At 53.0% G+C, this 20,811-nt stretch overlaps 1 protein-coding gene across 1 annotated transcript; it reads right to left on the reverse strand.

The window, feature by feature from the left end:
* Window positions 1-67: 67 nt before the first annotated feature.
* Window positions 68-19,744, reverse strand: LOC144942043 (guanylate-binding protein 5-like). Its single transcript, XM_078868665.1, has 10 exons — window positions 19,172-19,744; window positions 15,743-16,199; window positions 12,160-12,435; window positions 11,871-12,016; window positions 10,368-10,666; window positions 8,774-8,966; window positions 7,788-7,978; window positions 6,680-6,733; window positions 5,219-5,272; window positions 68-3,848 (listed from the first exon to the last, which is right to left on the reverse strand). The coding sequence occupies exons 2-10, from the start codon at window positions 16,162-16,164 to the stop codon at window positions 3,678-3,680; spliced, it is 1,806 nt and encodes a 601-aa protein (XP_078724791.1). The 5' UTR covers window positions 16,165-16,199; window positions 19,172-19,744; the 3' UTR covers window positions 68-3,677.
* Window positions 19,745-20,811: the final 1,067 nt, after the last annotated feature.

Raw genomic sequence — 20,811 nt, forward strand, 5'->3', positions numbered from 1 at the left:
ACAACCACACACCACAACACGGCACAGTTGCGTCTTTAATGTTCGCTTGTTGTCGTAAATAAATCGCCGCAACGAAACTCACCGACGATTCGTGATATTTCTGGGTTTTCATTGACGACTAATTTTCTCGTCCACACGTGGAGCGGGTTCCCCTCCACGCCGATGGCGGCCACGTTGGACTCACAGACAACCACAATGCGCCCCAAGTGTTGCCATCGGGATCGCACAATTTATTATTATTATCTTAAAAGCCATCATTGTTATTACTATTTTCAATAAATGGTAATAATAAAAGTGCCTTCAAAAAAATGTTGACACTCACATGGGACTATCGTTTTTAAGAACGGATAATACGCTGTAACATGCTAACAAATCTATGTTGATAGCTTCAAAGGGTCTCCAACTCGCTCGCCATCATCGTCAACGCGTGTCTGGAATTTTCTCCAGGTGGTCTCCAGAGCACGGAGGCACATTGTGGTGTTGTTGCAAATTCTCACAAGTGTTAACATTTTTTGAAGCACTCTGTATGTAGTAGACGACGTTTCGGGCAATGACCCTTTCCACAGCGAATAGGCCGAGAGGGGTAAGAGTGGATACGATTTGTTTTTGCGATGTGATCATTATCAAGGCCCCAGGAGCTGCAGTTGAAACAATGGGGCACGTTTATTGACACCCACCTAACCACACCCCCCACCTTCGTTCGCCCAGCAGTTGGGGTTGGTGGATTACGGCGAAATTTTGGGTTGACGGGTCACGGAAAGATTTGGGGATTGCTGAATCGTGGTGAAATTTGGATGTGGGGTTGGTGGATCACGGAGAGATGGGGTTTGGTGGACCACAGATTTCGGGTTGGTGGACCGTGAATGGACAATTCACCAACTTGTTACAATTATGAGCAAAGTGCAGTGTACATAACCTTAACGACTACTGCAATTACAAATTACATTCACAACAATTATTTTTCCCCCCCGAGACATTTTTTTAAAGCAAGCTAATAATAGGCAAACAGACAACACATTTCTCCATCACTTTTGTACTAAGCAGTATTAAAGTTCCACAAAGCAGATGTATGCACACGGACGACACCACATTTGATTGCAACCTTGCGGGTGAAATGTTTTCATCTTTTAAGCAACTACTGTACATCAATAACATTTGTAGCCCAAGTACTGAAACATTACAATTTTTAAATAACAAACAATATTCTCCATATAAAACTGAAATGTACCATACCCGGCATAAAGTATCGTTTTAAACTAATAATTTAAGGCTCTCGATTGTTTCAGCCAAGCAACGCAGGCGGCGTCCGGATAAAACACATAAGCAATACCAACCCTATGGCATTCAAGCAGTCGCATTTGTCAGACCTTGACCCACACAAAAATATGGTCTACGTTCGCTCAAGCAGAACAATAGAGTCGCCTTCTTGGTTCTTTCGGTAAAGTCACGTAGAAGGGAAATAATGAAATAATAAGACAGCTGTCTTTCCGACAGACCTGTTCTTCACCTAAGGACGGCTGCTTGCGTTGTGGCCGAAACGTCGTGAGAATTCTTTTATTGGTTTATTTTTATTATTTCCCTTCTACGTGACTTTACCGAAAGAACCAAGAAGATTAATCCCTGCAGTCACGAAAGCTTTGAATCGAAATTTAATAGAGTCGCCTTGCAGGGGATGCTCCTTGGTGCCTCCGCGGCTCGAGGAATTGCCGCTGCTCTGGGCACCACAGACCCGGTGGGCCACCCATCATCTCAAGGATGCCCCCCCCCCCCCCCCCGTTGGCTCCTCCACAAGTCAGCCTCACGGCACGAGGGAGGAAACATCAAAAGCGATTTCACGATTTGCCTTTGATAGAGCCACTTCTCCTTTACGCCGGGGCATCTCACAGCAATTCACACACGCGCATGAGGCTTGCATCGCGTCCCATCTCAAACGCTTGAAAGAGGGCGACCCCAGCGGCAAATTGGGACGGGGGGGGGGGCGTTTCAGTCCTTGGGTGAGGTCCCAATGCCAACCACACTCCGCCACTCGTTCCAGATCTAAACTTTGCACAGCTTAACAAACGTGTTATTTTTCTCTTGTCGTAAGTTCACTACCATGAGACTGAAAAGCTTCATATGATATGCCAGAAGACATTGCTGTGTCCTGATGTGTTAAATATAACTCAAAATAATTCGATATTTTATTTGAAACATCACCACGTGAGAGAAATGTACAGGATTTATATATTCTAGGAGGCTCCAAGCACCATCATTAATTGGTGGCTCAATGAGGATGGGAGCTCCTGGGTTAGAACCAGGTACAAACCAACGTGGCCAAATCATAGCCTGGTGGGCACAAACAAGCCCCGTATATAAACTACGACGCCGCATTTAATTTTCGCATTTTCCACGCCCAACTGCACAGGGTAAATCACACGCATGTACAAAATCGCTGGATTAAACGAGACAATGTTGTTCGTTGGAGCTAAAAAAAAAACACGGCCTTGTAAGACAGATCCTTGAAGGATTATAACAGACCGACAATACCTTTTAATGTGGAGAGACAGAAGCAAGTGGGGCGTATTTCCTGGTTATTGTGACTACTCTCTCAAACGACGCCCATTATTTTGCACAATGTACAATGTCTCCAAGTTTGTTGCAAACTTAAACGCGTGTTCCTGTTGCAGGTGAGAAGGCACAAAGGCACCGTTCCTCCGCTGGGGACATCGGTGAAACTACTGAACATCTGTTTCCTGTCAGGGCACAAGTCATTCGTAGCCAATTGAAATAGGTGTGCGACTAAAATGTTAATTTGTTTTTTTTAATAAAAACAGAGGCATCCATGGAGTCAATAAAAATTACGTGACATTAATATTTTTCACACATTGAAATAAAATTGGCAGTTTTTTTTTATCGTGTTCAATTTAAATAGATGGTTGAACTAAACCATAATTAGCTAAAGTAACTGTGCTCAAGTTCAGCCAACAATTTACAAAAACAACATTGCTAAAATTAATTCTCCCAGCCATGCTGTTCACTGCTTCCCAATGATCTCCCTCCACTCACATCCCCTTTCTTCACACGCGGATACATGTGTGTTGTTGCTGCAGTAATTGATTGGGAAAGTAGGTGTTTAACATTACATTTTGTCCGCGAGTATGTATATCAGCCAGAACAGATATGTAGAAAAGTGAATTACGACATTTGTTGGAAGTGTGCCGAGTATGTCATCTGTGTAAATACACGAGGGGGCTGTTCAGAGTTCTTTTCCCGAACGGTAAAAACGGTAAAAACGGTAAAAACGCAGTCATCGGTTTGCCGCGTGTCGAAGGCACGCTTCGCAAGTGGCATGAGTGAGCAATTGCAGAGCTACACATTTATCGTTTAACTAAGAAACGAGAGTGAACGTAACTTGGGCCGCCGCGCGGTTTGTACGGCAGCATGAGCCAATTGGTGCACTCGTGACTAACAACAGTTCCACTGGAAACGATCACCAGTTTCCTGACTTATGGCACCGGCAAATTATTTAAAAATGGTTACCAGCTTACCGGTTGTCATTAAACAGCACTAATCACACACGCGCACGCGCTGGGTAACACGAACACCTCCTCCAAACGTGCCGAACCTCCGCTCTCGGGAAGCCACAGCCACTCGCGAGGCGTCCGAGCAGAAACCTTGCCGAGCCACCCTTGCCGCGGTTAATCTTGGCTCTGCTTGGAGAGGCACATCAGGGGGATCTTGCGTCGCTGCTGCCTGGGCGCAGCTGCGGTGTTCTCCTGCTTCTGGAAGCGGCGGATCGTGTCGCGGTGCGTCTCCTCGAGCCGCTCGAACTCCGTCCGGTGTTGGGCCTTCACCTCCCCCAGCTCTCGCTGCGCATGGCACACGGCACACGGCACACACCGTGAACACCACAGCGCTCACCGCGCTAACCACCGCAACGCAGAGGCGGTGCTGGATGCAAAGGGGAAATATAATTATTTTTACAGATTACGTTATTTATCGATTCTTCTTCTTGGTTCTTTCAGTAAAGTCACGTGGAAGAGAAATAATAATAATAAAAATAATAATAAAATAATTGTCACGACGTTTCGGCCACAACGCAAGCAGCCGAGGACGGCTGCTTGCATTGTTTATCCAGGACGGCTGCTTGCGTTGTGGCCGAAACGTCGTGACAATTATTTTATTATTTTTATTTTTTGTATTTTATTATTTCCCTTCCACGTGACTTTACCGAAAGAACCAAGAAGATGAATCCCTGCAGTCACAAAAGCTTTAAATCGAAATTTATCGATTCTTGTTTATCCAGGAAGGCTTCACCGAGCCTCGAGGCTGTCTCATTCAGGAGGGTCCTGCCAAGTTTTCACAGTGGAGGGGGGGGGGGGGACGATGCTGCTTCTGCCCCTGCTGCTACGTACAATCCCTACAGAGTAATTTTCAAGTCAAATTTGCAGCATTGGGATGCTTGGACAATACAAGTTACATTGTGCGTGTGTGTGTGCGTGTGTGTGGGGAGGAAAGCCAAGAACCCAGGAGGAAACCCATACAGAGCATTGGGGAGAACAGAGAGGTGCCCGAGCTGTGGGAGCGCGGGCAAGCGGGAGCGCGGGCAAGCGGGAGCTCGGGCAAGCGGGAGCGCGAGCAAATGGGAGCGCAAGACGTGGGAGCTCGGGCAAGCGGGAGCGCGGGCAAGCGGGAGCGCGGGCAAGCGGGAGCGCGGGCAAGCGGGAGCGCAAGACGTGGGAGCTCGGGCAAGCGGGAGCGCGGGTAAGCGGGAGCGCGGGTAAGCGGGAGCGCAAGACGTGGGAGCTCGGGCAAGCGGGAGCGCGGGTAAGCGGGAGCGCAAGACGTGGGAGCGCGGGCAAGTGGGAGCGCGGGCAAGCGGGAGCGCGGGCAAGCGGGAGCTCGGGCAAGCGGGAGCGCGAGCAAATGGGAGCGCAAGACGTGGGAGCTCGGGCAAGCGGGAGCGCGGGCAAGCGGGAGCGCGGGCAAGCGAGAGCGCGGGTAAGCGGGAGCGCAAGACGTGGGAGCTCGGGCAAGCGGGAGCGCGGGTAAGCGGGAGCGCGGGTAAGCGGGAGCGCAAGACGTGGGAGCTCGGGCAAGCGGGAGCGCGGGTAAGCGGGAGCGCAAGACGTGGGAGCGCGGGCAAGTGGGAGCGCGGGTAAGCGGGAGCGCAAGACGTGGGAGCTTGGGCAAGTGGGAGCGCGAGCAAGTGGGAGCGCGAGCCGTGGATGCCGTTTACCTCCTTCTCTTCCTTGAGCTTCTCCATCTCGCCGCACACCTGCTGCGCCTCCATCTGGTTGCAACGGAGGCAGCAGCAACGATCGCGTTAAACAGCGCGTGCGTCAACATCGTCGGAGTCAGCGTTCGCCACGCACTGCACATCGCTCGTACTTGCCACCACGCACGTGTTTACTCTGAACGTGTTTACTCTGAACGACCACACCGCGTAGTTGTACAACTCAGACCGCGACAGGCTTGCCGAAGCCAACGCAACAGCGTGCGCATGTATGGAACGACGCAGACATCCATCGATTAAAACTGAAACTGCCGCTGGAGGTAAGTTATAAATTCGATTGATCGTGTGTGGGAAAAGGGGGTTTACTGTATTTATCAAACGGCTGTGGGCCTTATTGTGGAAAGGAAATCCCTGCCAAAACCCAGCAATAAAAAAAAATCGTCAAAATGCAGAAACGTCCACCAATCGAGCAGTTTTCTCACCGACATTTTCCATGACATAGTGGTTTTCCCGAACAAATTACTCCGGATCTTCTCTAAGAAACAACACAAACATGGTTGCCCATCGATACATCTGAAAACTAACTCTGCACAGCAGTGGCGAACGGAGCGCTGATCGGGACACACTTGCTCCACCCTAGCAATGCACTTGTTCCACCCTAGCAATGCATGTCTGGACCCAAACATTTGCCAAACATGCCAACAACCCCCATCCCATGACAGCTACGCTGAGAATTGCAGCTTGCCCTGTTGACTGCAAAAGTAAAGCCGTTTTAAAGCTTTGCGCTTTGCACTTTGCACCGTGATCATTCCCATTCACACCCTCTGCACAAACAGCACGTGGAGGACTCGAGGAACAGACACTCCACTGCCAGGCACCGACCTCGGCAGCGCACGCAAGTCCACAAGGCGCCCGACAGCCGGGGTTGTTGCCCCTTCGCAGAGGCAAGAGGGGCAAAAATACAGCCCTTTGCCAATCCACTGCTGGATGCTGAGTCTGGATGCAGCAGGCAGGAAACCCAACACCGTCGTGCAAGTAACTCACGCCGTGTAAGGGGGTTTTCGTCTCTGTTGGGGATCATCGCGGTGCAACAGCCGTGATAATTAACCCGCCAACACATGTCCGGTTTCCAATTCTGCCCAGCGGAGACTCGGAGAGCGGGAGGTGGCTAATCGAGGGCCGAGGCCCCGCCACCACGTGCCCACACCTAACCACGCGTTGCAACGAGTCGACGCGAACCCCACGGGCAGACACGCGTGTTCGATGCATGACCGTTAACAGGTCGGCCAGCTCTAACACACAGAGATGTGCTTCTCACAAACAGCAGGAAGCACGACTCCCATCCATATACCTTGCTTCCACATCACGCGACCACCACATGTACATTTACAATGCTCTCATCCTTGTCTAGACCACCAGCTCGGAAGAGCTGAGCGTTTGGCCGTATTGCATATTGGAACTCACCTTGTATTTAGTAACGGCCTCCAGGTGTTTCTCTTCATTTTCTTTTATTTGTTGCTGTCAACGACACAAACAACGTAGGTTGCCATCAAGGCACAGATGGAAAAGCATCAGTACACAGGCACACACAGGTCCATGCACAACACTGGAAGGTAACGAGTCAAGGTAATGAGTTACAGCATCCAGAATACCCAGGGAGGGCACCGGTAATTCCATAGTTTTTCTCCTTTGTTCATATATAATTAATCAGATTACACTTTGCATATTTCCACTGAAGACATCTCATGATTCCAGTACTAATTTTCTTAACGTTTTAAATTCCCAATCATAACAAAAAGACAATCGATTGTAGGAGGGGCTCTGTTACCTTGAGCAGCAGCAGCAGCGGCAGCACTGCGTGCGAGCGTGCCACCAACCACGCAGCCAAGCGCTGGCCGAGGTCAAGAGGTCATCACCACCATGAATGCTACCACCTCTTGCCATCACTTATCCTCTGCCAGATCCAGCAGCCGCTACTGATGAGAAAATCTCCGGGTCTACGCTCAAGATCCTTATCATCGCGCTCTCGTGATGTCATCGCGACATCACTTGCACCCGTTAACGCACCCACGTGGTGGTGATGTTATTACCACATGATGACCGGCGGATCGTAAAACTCTTTTAATCATCTTCCTTCCCTTAAGTCAGGGGTGGGGAACGTCCGGCCCGCGGGCCGTATGAGGCCCGCGAAATGATTTGGTCTGGCCCTGCCAAGGCAACCGCAGGTGGGACTCGAAATTCAATAAATCTAGGAGCAAACCTGGAAAAGCAGTTGCGAGTAGCAGCAACATCAATAGCAGCTAACATCACACGCCTCGCCAAAGAGAAGCAGTTACAGCCATCACATTAGGGGCGAGTTAATTAAATGTTTGACCAAATATAACGGGCTAATTTTTAAGTTGATAATTTTGTATGGCCCGCGAATTACGTTATAAATATCCAAATGGTCCTTGGCAGAAAAAAGTTCCCCACCCCGTGTCTTCAGTGAACGAATCTCCCAAGAGCAAAGCGTGCAGCTGTCCGGGACGTGGAGCCACGCGGGATGACGCGCGCCCGCAAGACACGGCCGCACCTTGTACTTCTGTTTGGTTTCCTCCCGCGTCTGCTCGCGAATCTTCTCCTTCTCCTCGGCGACCCGGCGCTCGGCGCGCTCCTTCTCCATCTGCGTCATCTCGGCGTCGGAGCGCGACACCGCCGCTTCCAGCGGGGCGCAGCGCGACTCCCGGAACTCCGCCAGGGCCTCGGCTGTGCACGGCCCCAGGTCTGTCCGCACAAGAAGCACGAGGTTGGCCAATGAGAGCGCACTACAGTTGAACTCTTTTCGAATGACATTACGGGAGCTTTAACGTCCACTGTGAAGCAGGCGGTGCGCGTAGCATGTTACGGTCAATACACCCGCGGTATTAACCAGGGTGGCCTGCCAGGCTCGAACCGCTGGACCAGCTCAGCGTCCTGCAGCTCGAGCCACAAGGAACATTCTTGATGCTGGAATCCGACAGCACTCGCCAAGAGCCCGCACCGCCAATTGGCACGGTTAGCTACGTACGGTGCGAAAGAAGTTCAACATACGTGCATACCAGGGCCAGAATAGAGAAGGAGCAATGTAATGTTGGTTTTTGGCACAAGGACGGACCGGGCCGCTTGAACCGCTCCCCAAACACGCAGCTCAAGGGCATCGCTGCTAAAGTGCCGCCAGGATGCCTCTGCGGCCGTCGCGTCGTTCAGAAAATTGGCTCCGCTTCTGGCTGGGCCCTCATCACTATTGCCAAGAGGATTGCCATTTGACTGCACACGTAATGTAATCTACCCTGCATGTATTTTTGTTTTGCAATGCATGAATGCGAGTTAACGAAGTAGTTCTCGTCATCGTCATGACGATGAGAGCTGTACTAGAAATCAAGCCCCTGCATTCTTACGCCCTCCTCCTCTGCCTCCCCCCCCCACTCCTTGTTTTCCACCTCCGCGTGTCGTCAACTCGGGTTTGTTCTGCGGCCGCGCGCACAGGTTCCTCGGGCTCTCTCGTCGGGGCACAGATTCGAGGCTCGCGCCGGCACGGACCTGTCCTCTCGCTGAACTCGTGCACGAGCCGCAGCGTCGCCAGCGCCAGCTGCAGGTGCCCGCCGGGCACCATGAAGGCTCCCTCGTCCCCCAGGGCGGTGCGCGCCATCTCCTTCAGGGCCGCAGCGCTGCGCTCCCGCGACAGCTTCTCGTTGTGCTTCCAGTCCTCCTCCTGCTCTGCGGTCAGCTCGCTCTGTGGGGGGGGGGGGGGGAGGGGGGGTTGGAGGTGAGTGCGCAAGAAGTAGCACGCTGATCGTGGAATATTCTCGTTTCCCCAGTGGTGATGTAATTCCTCCGTGCCACCATAGCGTGGCCGTGTGCCTGCGGGTGACTGCGGGTGACTGCGTGCCCGCGCTGTGTTTGTAGTGTCAAGTGTTGAATTTGCTGGAGTCGTTATCATCATCCGGTTTACAGGGCGCTGCGGCTCCATGCCAACGATTCACTCCCCTTGCTGCCGATCCCCATCCCCAAATCAACAGCAAGATCCTCCGCCGCAGTGACAAGGCCGTCTGTGGACTCGCTCGGCCCACCCTACCTCTCATCTTGCTCCACCCCACTCCACGCGCTCTCCGCTCCAGCACACAAGGCCTTCCCACGATACCCTTCAGCAGAGGTCGCAACCGGGTACCCGATACCCGTACCCTACCCGATACCCGGCCAACCGTACCCGACCGGGTACGGGTACCCGTTTGCGACCCTGGTGCAGCCGGGTACGGGTACGAGTAGACCGTGAGTCACTGGTGAGTAACTGTTTGTCACTCATTTCCCAACGTCTCGTCTCTTCTCACAATTCAAGTTCCTAGAATCAACCTACCCGCGCCTGCAACATGGCTTCATCGCAGAGGTCGCAATCAGGTACCCGATACCCGTACCCGTACCCGGCCGGGTACGAGTAGGGTACGGGTACGGCCGGGTACGGGTACCCGTTTGCGACCCTGGTGCGGCCGGGTATGGATACGGGTAAGGAATCAAAACCCGTTTGCGACCTCTGCCCTTCAGCAACCCCTGCCGAGTAGAAGGTCGCTCCCTCTGTGCTGCCCCCCGTAGTTTGGTGTGAAATTCCCTCCCCCATCCGCCCGTGCTGCAGGCTCCCTGCCCGAGGCTAGCTCGCGACGTTCCTCCCCTCCTTTGGCAACAGCCAGCTGGGTCCCCTCCCCTCTGGCACTCATCCCTACAACCGCGTCCATTGCTTCGCACGCGCCACGGTGACTGGGGCCGCAGCGTCACCTGGCTCCGTTCTCATCGTATGCAGCCACTCGGTGCTATGGCAGCTGCCCCGCTCATTTGTAAAATGTTTCCACGGCTCATGCAATTGTCGCCATTATTGCACCATCATTCGTTGATACATTCCCAGTCTTTAACACCCCCGGAGAACAAAAACAACATCGTAATAGCTCGCCATCCTTCTGCTGTGCCGTTGTGCAAGGGTACGATGCGTCTGCCACCGTTTACGGTGAATAAAAGCCAACATCTTTACGCACACTTTAAATGGAATTAATTCCCCACTCACTAATTGGTAAATTAAACAAATTCAGACTGTAGCCAAGGTAACGGAGATAATGAACGAGAGCGGCGGGCGGGAGGGCGAGCAGACCAGGAAGCCGGGGAGGAAGCCGGGCGTCTCGTTGTGCAGGCCCAGCTCGGCGAGCCGCATCACGAACGCCGACACGCCGGCGCCGTGGGCCGCAGCCAGGGCCCGCGTGAGCACGGCGGCGCCGTGCGGAGGGTCCGCGCCCCCCAGCCGGGCCTCCAGCTCGGCGCGGCGGGCCTGGAGGGCCTCGGCGGAGGCGCGGCGCGCGTCCCACTCGAGCAGCGCCAGGTAGGCGTCCTGCACGCATGGCTGGTCGCCCGCATTGAGCGCCGCCACGTAGTGCTGGGCCACCGTCACGAACTCTGTGCGGGGCAGAGGGGAAGGGAGAAGGTCGCGCGTTGCCATGGACGAGAGCTCTGGAGGCTCGGAGAGGCTCTCCTGTGTGGACAAGCGAGATCGCAATCACACTCAGTACAGTACGTCTGAAAATTATATAGTTTTTTTTTACGCTGGGCAGCTGCCACTGGAGCTCAGCCACCAACAGAGATGAGGTTTTCTCCACCGCCCGTCTGAGTGGTGACCTCGATCGCCACTGCCCTTGGTGGGCCTGCAGCTGCCCTCCAACAAGATTGCAGTGTGGAAATGCTGCACTAGCTTCTGGGAATGATGCAGCAGGAGAAGCAGCAGCAGAGGTCGGATTGAGAGTGCCAGTTTCTCTCCACAGAGTGGGCACAAGTTCCAAGTCTGTCTGTTACAGTGGTTAACTGCAGTAATGCAAGGACTGATAATAGAGGTGTTGACCGTGAGGGTAGTGGCGATTCAACTTGGTTGCTATGGAGATTGCTCGAACATTGCCCAAGCTCTGCCTTTGTTAAAGCCACCATACCTGCTCACATTTCATTATATTTTGGTTTTGTGACACCATCTAGCGCCTAGCTTCTGAATCGACCTTAAAACATCTCGTTCCACGATAGCACTCCACTCTCCATTCGACCCTTGATGTCACCTATCGAACTCTTCATGCAACCTGCACATTCACTCAAATCTGTCCCCCCTGGATATCCATAGAGACGATCACTGGGCCTTCCCCATCCTAAAGGCCCTCTTAAAACAAACCTGCCAATTACCTACAGGACCACTGAGTTCCAAGTACTCCCTCCCGTAGCCTCAGAAGTGCCTCCTTATTCCTACTAAATATTCAATTTCTTCAAACTTTGTTTGGTAAAACGTATTCCGCGTTGCTGCTCCACGTTTGTGGAATACCCTTGTTGATCATCTACATCTCGGTTCCCTCCCTTCACTCCCCCCTCTTCATGTCCTAGTATTAACCCAAAGTACAGCACTTACTTGCACCTGCACCAACATTTTTCTAGCGCCTCTTTCCCCCACATCTTTGCACTCTCTTTTTCGATTTGCATGCGTTTATGTCACTGTCAGACTAAAATAGACAGCTTACTCTCACATGTACTTCACTTTTTGTGGCACCACAGGCTCTCACACTATTATAATGAACAAGCAATGGAGGAGCAAAGCCGGTGGGGGGGGCAAGTTAGGTGGGCGACTCACGCAGCGGGTCGAGCGTGCGGATCGAGCCGTCGTCGCTCATGATACGTTTGGGCGACACCACGGACGTGAGCACGGTGCTGATCATGTCCTCCGCCTGCCTCCTGAAGTCCTCGTTCAGCTCGCTCGGAGACATGTTGTCCAGCTCTCTGCACCAATCACACGCCAGTTAGAGTCGTCCAGCAAACGTCCATGTGAGTGCGTGAACGTGCATGCGAGCGTGTGTACGAGCGTGCATGCGCGAGTGCGTGAGCGTGCGTGTGCGAGCGTGTGTACGAGCGTGCCAACGCACCCGAGCTGCGCGGCGTTTGCCAGCGGCGTGCTGAGCGGGAAGCAGCGCCGCACAGGGAAGTATTTGCGCAGCGAGTCCACGAGCTTCCCTTCGGAGGACGACTCGAAGCGGCTGAACGCCTCCTCCATGTACTTGTCGGGCGTGGAGTCCAGCGCCAGGTGGAAGTCTCGCATCACCCAGCAAAGGGATCCGGCCAGATCCTCACCATGGCCGGTACCACTGTGCGTCCCTGGTGCCGGCTTCAGGCGGATGTACTCGGAGAGCTTGAGCACGATGCTGAACACAGCATGGCGGCACGGAGAGCCACAACAGCAGCAGCGGCGGCAACGGCGACGATTATAATAATAACAAGCCAGTCCATTTGGTGCCCTGCGCCATTCCCACCGCGCAAGACCGTCACCAAGGTGCTAAGGCGGCACGGACGCAGCCTGCAGGAGTTTCACATCAGCAGGGGCCGACGTTACTGCTTCTGTGGTGGTGGCAGCAGCAGCAGCGTGTGAGATCCCAACCGAGTAACTCGCCGGTAATCTTTAGAATTCGGCAGATTTGGACCACGACGCCAGCACAAAGTTTGTCTCCTCATTTCGAATGATGTCGCAGGATCTCTTAGCGTCCACTGCATATGTGTGGAGATAACGGTCAACCTTCACACAAACGCCGGAACTTGACTTCCTGCATTGCACCCTGTTGCTCTGCATGACCCACCAACCCCACTTGCAGACACGCCGACCACCGCTGCGTGTAGCCTACGCCCAAGCCAGCAGTGCCGCTATGCAACACCCTTCAACAAAAGTATTGTCATGGTGCCAGGACGGCGCTGGGAACCCAGCTGCTCCAGAGGCAGCATCAAGCCCCGACCCCGGAGCGTGGCTTAGGGTGACGTGATTGAACAACGTCACAACGTCACGCGAGGTCTCCCCCTTCAACTATCTCAAATCAAAGACGGAAAACAATCCGTGGCGCACGTACCGCGTACGGAGGGATTTCACGCCCCTTCTGCGTGGAGTTTTAATGGACGGCGATTTTTGGGCCCTCCCCATTACGCTCGCCGCTCCACTCTTCCTCCCTCTCACATTCATCGACCCCCCACAGCCGTACCCGCCGAACAACTCCACTCCCACTAGACAAACCTCGACGTTAACCAAATAACAATGGGGGCTGGGAATTATAGATCCAAAGCACAGCCCAACTGTTGATTTAGGTTTGGCCCATTGTGTCGTGGCAGTGATGCGGCACAGCAGTGGCGCGTTTGCCACTTGCTGCAGGGGTTCACGGTTTCAATCCGGTTAACGCCACTGGTTTACTAACCACACAAACACAACGCACCGTTTGGTTCACAGTGACGCTAGAAATCCCCTGACGTCATACGCAAGCCTAGGCAATTGTGTGCCATCCTCAGAGTTCAAATTTGCCATATACGAAAAATAACTACACCACCAAATTACTCAACCGGGACTGTACTGTAATAAGTAAACCGCCTCGCCTTCTGCCCCAGGTGACTCTAGCAAATGAAACTCCCTCTCGTCTCGAGAGTCAGAACCGACTCGTAGATGTATTGAAATTGAGCCCACACTCAAGGCGCGTGAACATTCAGCCGCAAAACTTCTCGCGGGGAGCCTCGGCTCCGGCTGGTGGGCGACGCAGGGGGGGCGGTGGGAGCGAGCCCAGGGGCACGCCCGCCCTCCATTGTCTGCGTCGTGACAGACACAAACACCCCACGGTGCACTTTGAGCTCCTGGACCGTTCGTTCACTTGGGCTGCGAATGCCAAATCTGCCGTCGCTTTGTTGCGAGGTGTCGACAGGCATATAGCAGCGCTTCCTCGGACACCAACGTCAAACTGGCCCCACAGTTCCTATCACAGTGCAAGGACCCACAGCGAATACATTCTATTTGCCCCGTGGGGTTCGTTTTTTTTTTACAATCGGAATGGTACTTCTTGGCACACGAAATGTAGAGAAGTTAATAAGCAATTATACGGTTAATTAATAACTCATAGTTGGGGGTGACGATGGTGGTGGGGAGTAGAATCCTGGAAATCACCCATTCAAATACCCATTCCCTCACCGAGAGACAACTTGAGATTAACGAGCGAGCACGAGTTGGCCGGATTAAATACGCTCGACACTGTCGCAAGCACGACGGTGCAGGCAGGTTCCCCACTTGCGTCAGATTGCTGCTGCCCACGGCGTGTGTTCCCACAGCTGCTGCTGCTGCGGGCATGGGCAAACCGCGCCAGCGCGTACCACACACGCCAATTCTGCTCCAAACCGCCACAGACCCACAGAGAGCGGAGCTCACACCATCATGTGTGGGACAAGCCTGGAGTACATTTGGAGTTTGCATGTCTCCCTCCCCGTACGGTCACGTGAATTTGTGTCCTCGTCCTCCGGTTGTTCCCTCAACATTTATAATCAACGTGCGTTTAGAGTATTTAGCTGCTACACATTTCCACATAAGCCACTTCGTTAACAACCGCTTCTGAAAAAGAGCCAATATCTCGGGGGGCTTTACCTGGTAAAATACAAAGAAGTAAAAACATTTGCTTCACTGCGAGCGATGCCAACTAATAAATATGTATCACTAGATCACGGAATAAAAAACACGCACCGTGAGAAGCCCTCGTTGGAATGGGTAGCGGGACATGCTTCAGGGCAACCAATGCCCTCTCAGCATTCCTGCCGTTGGCAAAGTCACGTGGGCTACACAGTGGAACTCTTCAGACCCGCGCCGCCCTTACGCAACTCGGCTGTTGTGGATGCGAGAAACGAGGAATCCCAATCTCCTCGGTTATCTAAGATAACGGAGACGAAATACCGTAGTTATATTTTCCACTATAAATCACAAGACTGTCAAAACACGCTTGTACGTGTTAGACAAATAAATAACAGGAAGACCTCGTAATAACCATTGGCGACGTGAGAGACTATCTTTATATCGCTGACAAATATTTGTATCAACAACCAGAGTTATCAATTCAAGTTGACTGGCATTGTGCACTTCCTTTCATTGTTATCCTGTGGATCAGGGCCTGAGGCAGCTGCCAAGAAACCTCAAATTACTCCACAATTTTACACCAAATTTGGAAATAGCTTGGCAGTCGCCACATGGGAAACGCCTTTGAAAAAGAAAAGTCGAATTTATGACCACCGACACATATCACAGCGCCCTTGTAATGGCTTGCCTTGTTTGGCCTATTGCATAAAAAAAAGTGTGAATGTGGTGCAGCAGCAGGGCCGGCGCTAGGGTGCTGGCTGGCGTGGGCCCTGCACCACCGAGTGTCCCGTCGGTACCACCTCAGTCATTCTCCGTCGCGAGCGCGAGATCACCATTACGGTGGCCCCGCACACAATAGCGCCACTGGCCCCCCGTCCGCGCGAGAAGCTGGAGCCGGGTGCAGTGTGCGAGAGATAGAAGCGGCAAGGTCTCCGAACACCGAGAGAGGGCGACCACTCTCCGGAGGGTGGAGGACACGACGAGAGGGTAAGACAGCGCGTGTACGTGTACACGTGCACGCGTGCGTGCGCGTGTGCACGTGCACACGTGCGTGCGTGAACGCGCGTGGCGAGTGGTGGGAGCAGCACCGCAGGGCGTCGATGTCGCTGCGCTGGATCTTGCCCACGGTGTTGTAGAGCACGCAGCTGGCGAGCAGCACGGTGAGCGAAAACAGCTTGTAGTCATAGTCGCGGCCCTCGGCCGTGCTGGGCTCATCCAGGCCCTCCGTGTCGAGCAGCACGAGGCGCGCATCGGGCCGAAGGGGGTGCTCGCGGCTCCACAACCACACGCCGCGCGTCACGGGACGCGTGCTCGCGCCCGTCTCGAAGCCGCCCTTGCCCCAGCCGAAGAAGCGCGACAGCAGGTAGGACTTGCCCGTGCGGCTGCTGCCGATGATGGCCACCACCTCCGCGGGGCCCTCGGGCAGCAGGGCGAGCTGCGTGGCCACCGACTCGTCCACCACGAATTTGCCGTCCGCGTCGCTGCGGATGAAGTGAAGGGGCTTCTCCATGGTGGTGGCGGTGGCGGGGATCGCGCTGCACGGGGCTTGGGGAGGGGGAGGAGTGTCCGTTAGCACAGAGGGGGGGGGGGGTGGTCAGTCGCACGGCTCGACGCATGCAAGAACACAGCGTTAACAGGTCTCTCCCTAATCTGACGTTATATTTAGAAAGCGCACCATCACTCAAGGTGCTTGACGTAGCTTACAAAACGATGACAGAATGGAATGAAACGCGACGACCACCCCCACGGGGACGTCACGGGCGTGCGACGCGAACGTGCCGCTAGGCTGGTGACCAGGTGAGATGTTCCAGGTTTGTATGCAGGGCAAGAGCCGGGCGGGCTTGGGTGGCACAAAGCGGTGTAGTCAAGGTCCATTACAGTTCACACGCTTGTCCGTGTGTCTCTAGGGCAGCGTTCTTCATTGCGAGGCCTGCGGGACACTGGTGGCCCCAGGTGGCCTTTAGTGCGGCTCCCAACAATACACAACACGTGACAACACGTGACAACACCCCCTATCGTGCTGTCAAACCCAACAATGGTTTCAAATGTGTGGGCGGTCCTCATACTGATTATCTATTTTCTTGATTCTTTCGGTAAAGTCACGTAGAAAGGAAGGAATAAAATAATAAAAAATAAAACATAATAAAATAATTATCACGACGTTTCGGCCACAACGCAAGCAGCCGTCCTCAGGTGAAGAATGAAACACCACCAAGCTTGGAGCGTATATTTATTTATGGGAAATACGCATTTCCCATAAATATGCTAAATTCCTCTTGATATGCACATTCTTTTGTCAAGGCGCTCTTCTTCCCATCCCCCCCCCTCCAACCCAGCTTAAATATACGCTCCAAGCTTGGTGGTGTTTCATTCTTCACCTGAGGACGGCTGCTTGCGTTGTGGCCGAAACGTCGTGAGAATTATTTTATTATGTTTTATTTTTATTATTTTATTACTTCCCTTCTACGTGACTTTACCGAAAGAATCAAGAATATGAATCCCTGCAATCACGAAAGCTTTAAATCGAAATTTGATTATCTATTATTATGAAAATGAGTGAAAAACACTGTTTTAAGGCCCTGCCATGTCTCCGTGTATCTCCCCCCCCCCCCCACGTCTCTGCTTACACAACAGTCGCCCCATATCCGTTTAATGTTTCCATGACTTAATTTTCTCGTGAATTATGGACCAGCCTAAAAATAACCTACCCGAGCCTGCTTAAGTTACAGAGAAAATAATAATTGAACATCGATTCCCGTGTGCACTATTTTACATATCTCGTGACAAGTTCTAGTTGACACAGCCAACTAGTAAGGGTTGTCACGTAAACAGAACGTGGCCAATTCATCACTAGTACAGCACTAGTGTATAGTGTAGTGTATAGTGTAGTATACTAGTACAGCACTAGTGTATAGTGTAGTGTATAGTGTAGTGTATAGTGTAGTGTATAGTAGTGTATAGTGTAGTGTATAGTGTAGTGTATAGTAGTGTATAGTGTAGTGTATAGTGTAGTATACTAGTACAGCACACCGGTGTGTTGGAGAGCCAAGCCACATTTACAATCGGAGTACGACGTTTCGCCAGTAATTACAACTAGCTTCATCAGGCGACAGCCAAATTATTTTCCTCCAATTTACATTTGTTTCTTATCATTCATTTATGTATTCACTTTGTTCTGCTTTTGACATTTTGGCGACAACCCAGGTCACTCTTCACTAAACGAAGACTCCCCCCCCACCCCCCTCTGCTTGTCGGCTGGTCATACAAATAAACCTGCAACTCGACATCCTCCGGTGGCCTCGTGCCTCCCCGCGCGTCTCCTCTCTACGACCCTGGGCCAACCCCATCTTTGCTTGTTCCACGACGTTGAGCGGGCGCTCGGGTGACGGTCACACGGAGCTGTCGAGAGCAAAGCGCGACCCTCTCCACTCGACCCACGCGCGCCACCACGACTCGCTCGGAGCGCAGACGCGAGCGCGCAAGTCTGTTGGGCAACGCGGGCTGGAGAAACGTGGCGCTTACTTACAGTGTTGGGGGTGAAGACACTCGAATCTGCGTGATGCAAGCCCCTCACTCCCCCCCCCAATCTAGTAGCAACTGAACTGGCACGCGCAGCTGTGTAAATGACGACCGTCTGGAAAAACTCTTACCACCGATTGGCACGGTTGTGGCTACGTTACGGTGCGAAAGAATTTCAACATACCTGCACACAAAGACAAAGGTCTCCCGTCGTAGCCTTTAATGGGCCGTTGGGGCAAGTGCTGTTGCGAGTAGCACCTATTAAGGCCGGCACGGCACACGAGGAGGTGGTTTGCCAGGACCACCTTTGTTTCACCAATCTTAATGTCTTACACACTGCACCAGGAGTAGACCTAAGGGGGGAGAACCAGGAACCGCGGTTCAGATGTTCATCAGCGATGTTGGTGGCCGCGAGTGGAAATCGAACTCGGTCGGTCGGGCCGGGTTCGTAGCGCGGTGCGCTAACCACTGCGCCACCGCTCCCTACAACTCACACACGCCACACGCTCACGGAAACACTCCTCACCGAACGCCGTACAAAGTACAGCTGCCACCGCTCACCTCGGAGGGGGTGGGGGAGCTGTAAAGTCCACCCCTGGGACACGAACTGCGAGAGGGAACGCGCGATCGATGGAGGAGAAGGGCGAAACCTCTGCGGTTGACGCCTTTACACAGCGACTAACACGGCGACTCAACACACAATGGGAACAACGCCTTTACACCGAGTCCAACCACGGCTACTTAAACGCAGTGGGGGAAAAAACTCCACAGAGAGAGAGACTAAACACGGCTATGACACGCAATGGAAATTCCTTTACACATCGACGAACAAGGCTACGATGGCAAAGCACTGGGACACATCTCGCACAGAGACGACGAACACGGCCACGCAAGACCAAGGCGGCGATATAACACAACGGGGGGGACTCCTGCCACGGAGAGACCAACGAAGACAGCCACACGGGAGAGCAGTGGAAGAAGAAGAAGATGGTCCTTACACAGGGCACAGCCGATGGGCTTGTCTGTTGTGGAGTCACCTTCACAGGCGCCCGCTCGCCTCCCTCGCTCTCGAGACCCGGCAGCGGTGCCTCCTCCTCCTCCGTGAATCGCGCGGTCGAAAGTCCAACGCTGCGAGGCGGTGCCTATAGCGGCGATGTTATAGGCGACTGGCACTCGCTTCTGCGACCAATGCGATCAGCGGACCCGCCGCTTCTTGCGAGGCTTGGGTGGCGGTGGTGAGTCGTTCTTCGCAAAGTCGCTGCAGGCAGCGTTTGTTGTACAGGGCGGTGGTGATCGTGGCGGCGTGCAGGTGAGAGCCGTCGCCGGTGCTGGAACGGACCGGATCTGGCCGGGGGTAGGAGGAGGAGGAAGGAGGCTGCTGCTGCTGCTGCGTGGGGAAACTCCTCGGGCTGAGTCGTAAATCCGTGGCAGTGGAACTTCCTTCCCCACCAGGTTCACGCCGCCCGTGACCTCTGCGACGGAGCTCTCCACTTACCGTGGGGGGAGGGAGGTGATGGTGGTCGCGAAATGTCAACACATCGTGCTCACGCTGAAATTAGAAAAAAAGAAAGTTTTGCCGGCTGGACGTCACGTCCCGGAGAGGCGGACAGACGGTCACGTCGGATGGGATGCGTGTGCTGATAGTAAATAACAAAAAAAACATTGAACGTGTTTTCTCTGCGAAAAAACAATTCAATACAAGTTTTCGGTGTTTTCAGGGTGAGGGGTGGGGGTTGGGGAGGGTGATTGCACCGCCCCCCTCCTCCCTCTTATCAGTGTGAGCATCTGAGCTTGGCACGCGAAGCGGGTTGGCAGAGTTGCGTGACTTCATGCGGACCGCGATGCAAGCAGCGCCTCTGCTGCTGCCGCTTTGCTGTTCGTGTAAACTCCGCGAACCTGCACGCTCCAGGTGCGACACGGCCTCCAAAGCTGTCGGCCAGCAAGCACTCACTGTACTTGCGGTTTTTGGGCAAGTGGTCCGTGTGTTTTTTTTGTTGTTGTATGGGCAGGAAACGTCCTGTACTCTTAGGTTTTTTCGGTAAAGTCACGTAGGTAAAAAATTTAGATTAACAATTTATAAAAGTAATAATAGAATAAAATTGGTAAAAAATAAAATTTAAAATTAATAAAAGTAATAATATAATAAAATTTTATTATATTATATTATTTTATTCTATTATTACTTTTATAAAAATTTAAATTAAATTTTTTACCTACGTGACTTTACCGATAAAACCTAAGAGTATGAATCCTTGCAGTCACGAAAGCTTCAAATCTAGAAGAAAACGTACTGCCCTTTTGCTCAAGCGAGGTCCTTTATCAGTTCGCAATAACTCACGCTTTACAGTCCTGTTGCGTTACAGCGGCCCCGCCTCTCGTTTCCCACCACGACCGAATTGAGCAATGCCATCGCGAACGATCGATTCGGTCTGCTGTGGGAGTGTCCGCCAAGTTTGTCCAGCCCCGTCTCCTGTTCTCCTTCCAGCTGGGCATCTCCGTGACCTCTCACTCACACCCCCCACCACCCCGGGGATGCGGTTACGTGACCTTGTCTTGCGGTGCCGTGGCACGCTCACGTTACCTTGCTTCGTGCCAGATTCTGTCGCAATCCGTTCACCTTGGGGTTATTAAGCCCGGT

Source organism: Lampetra fluviatilis, chromosome 26 (assembly GCF_964198595.1).
Source record: "Lampetra fluviatilis chromosome 26, kcLamFluv1.1, whole genome shotgun sequence".
NCBI lineage: Eukaryota > Metazoa > Chordata > Hyperoartia > Petromyzontiformes > Petromyzontidae > Lampetra > Lampetra fluviatilis.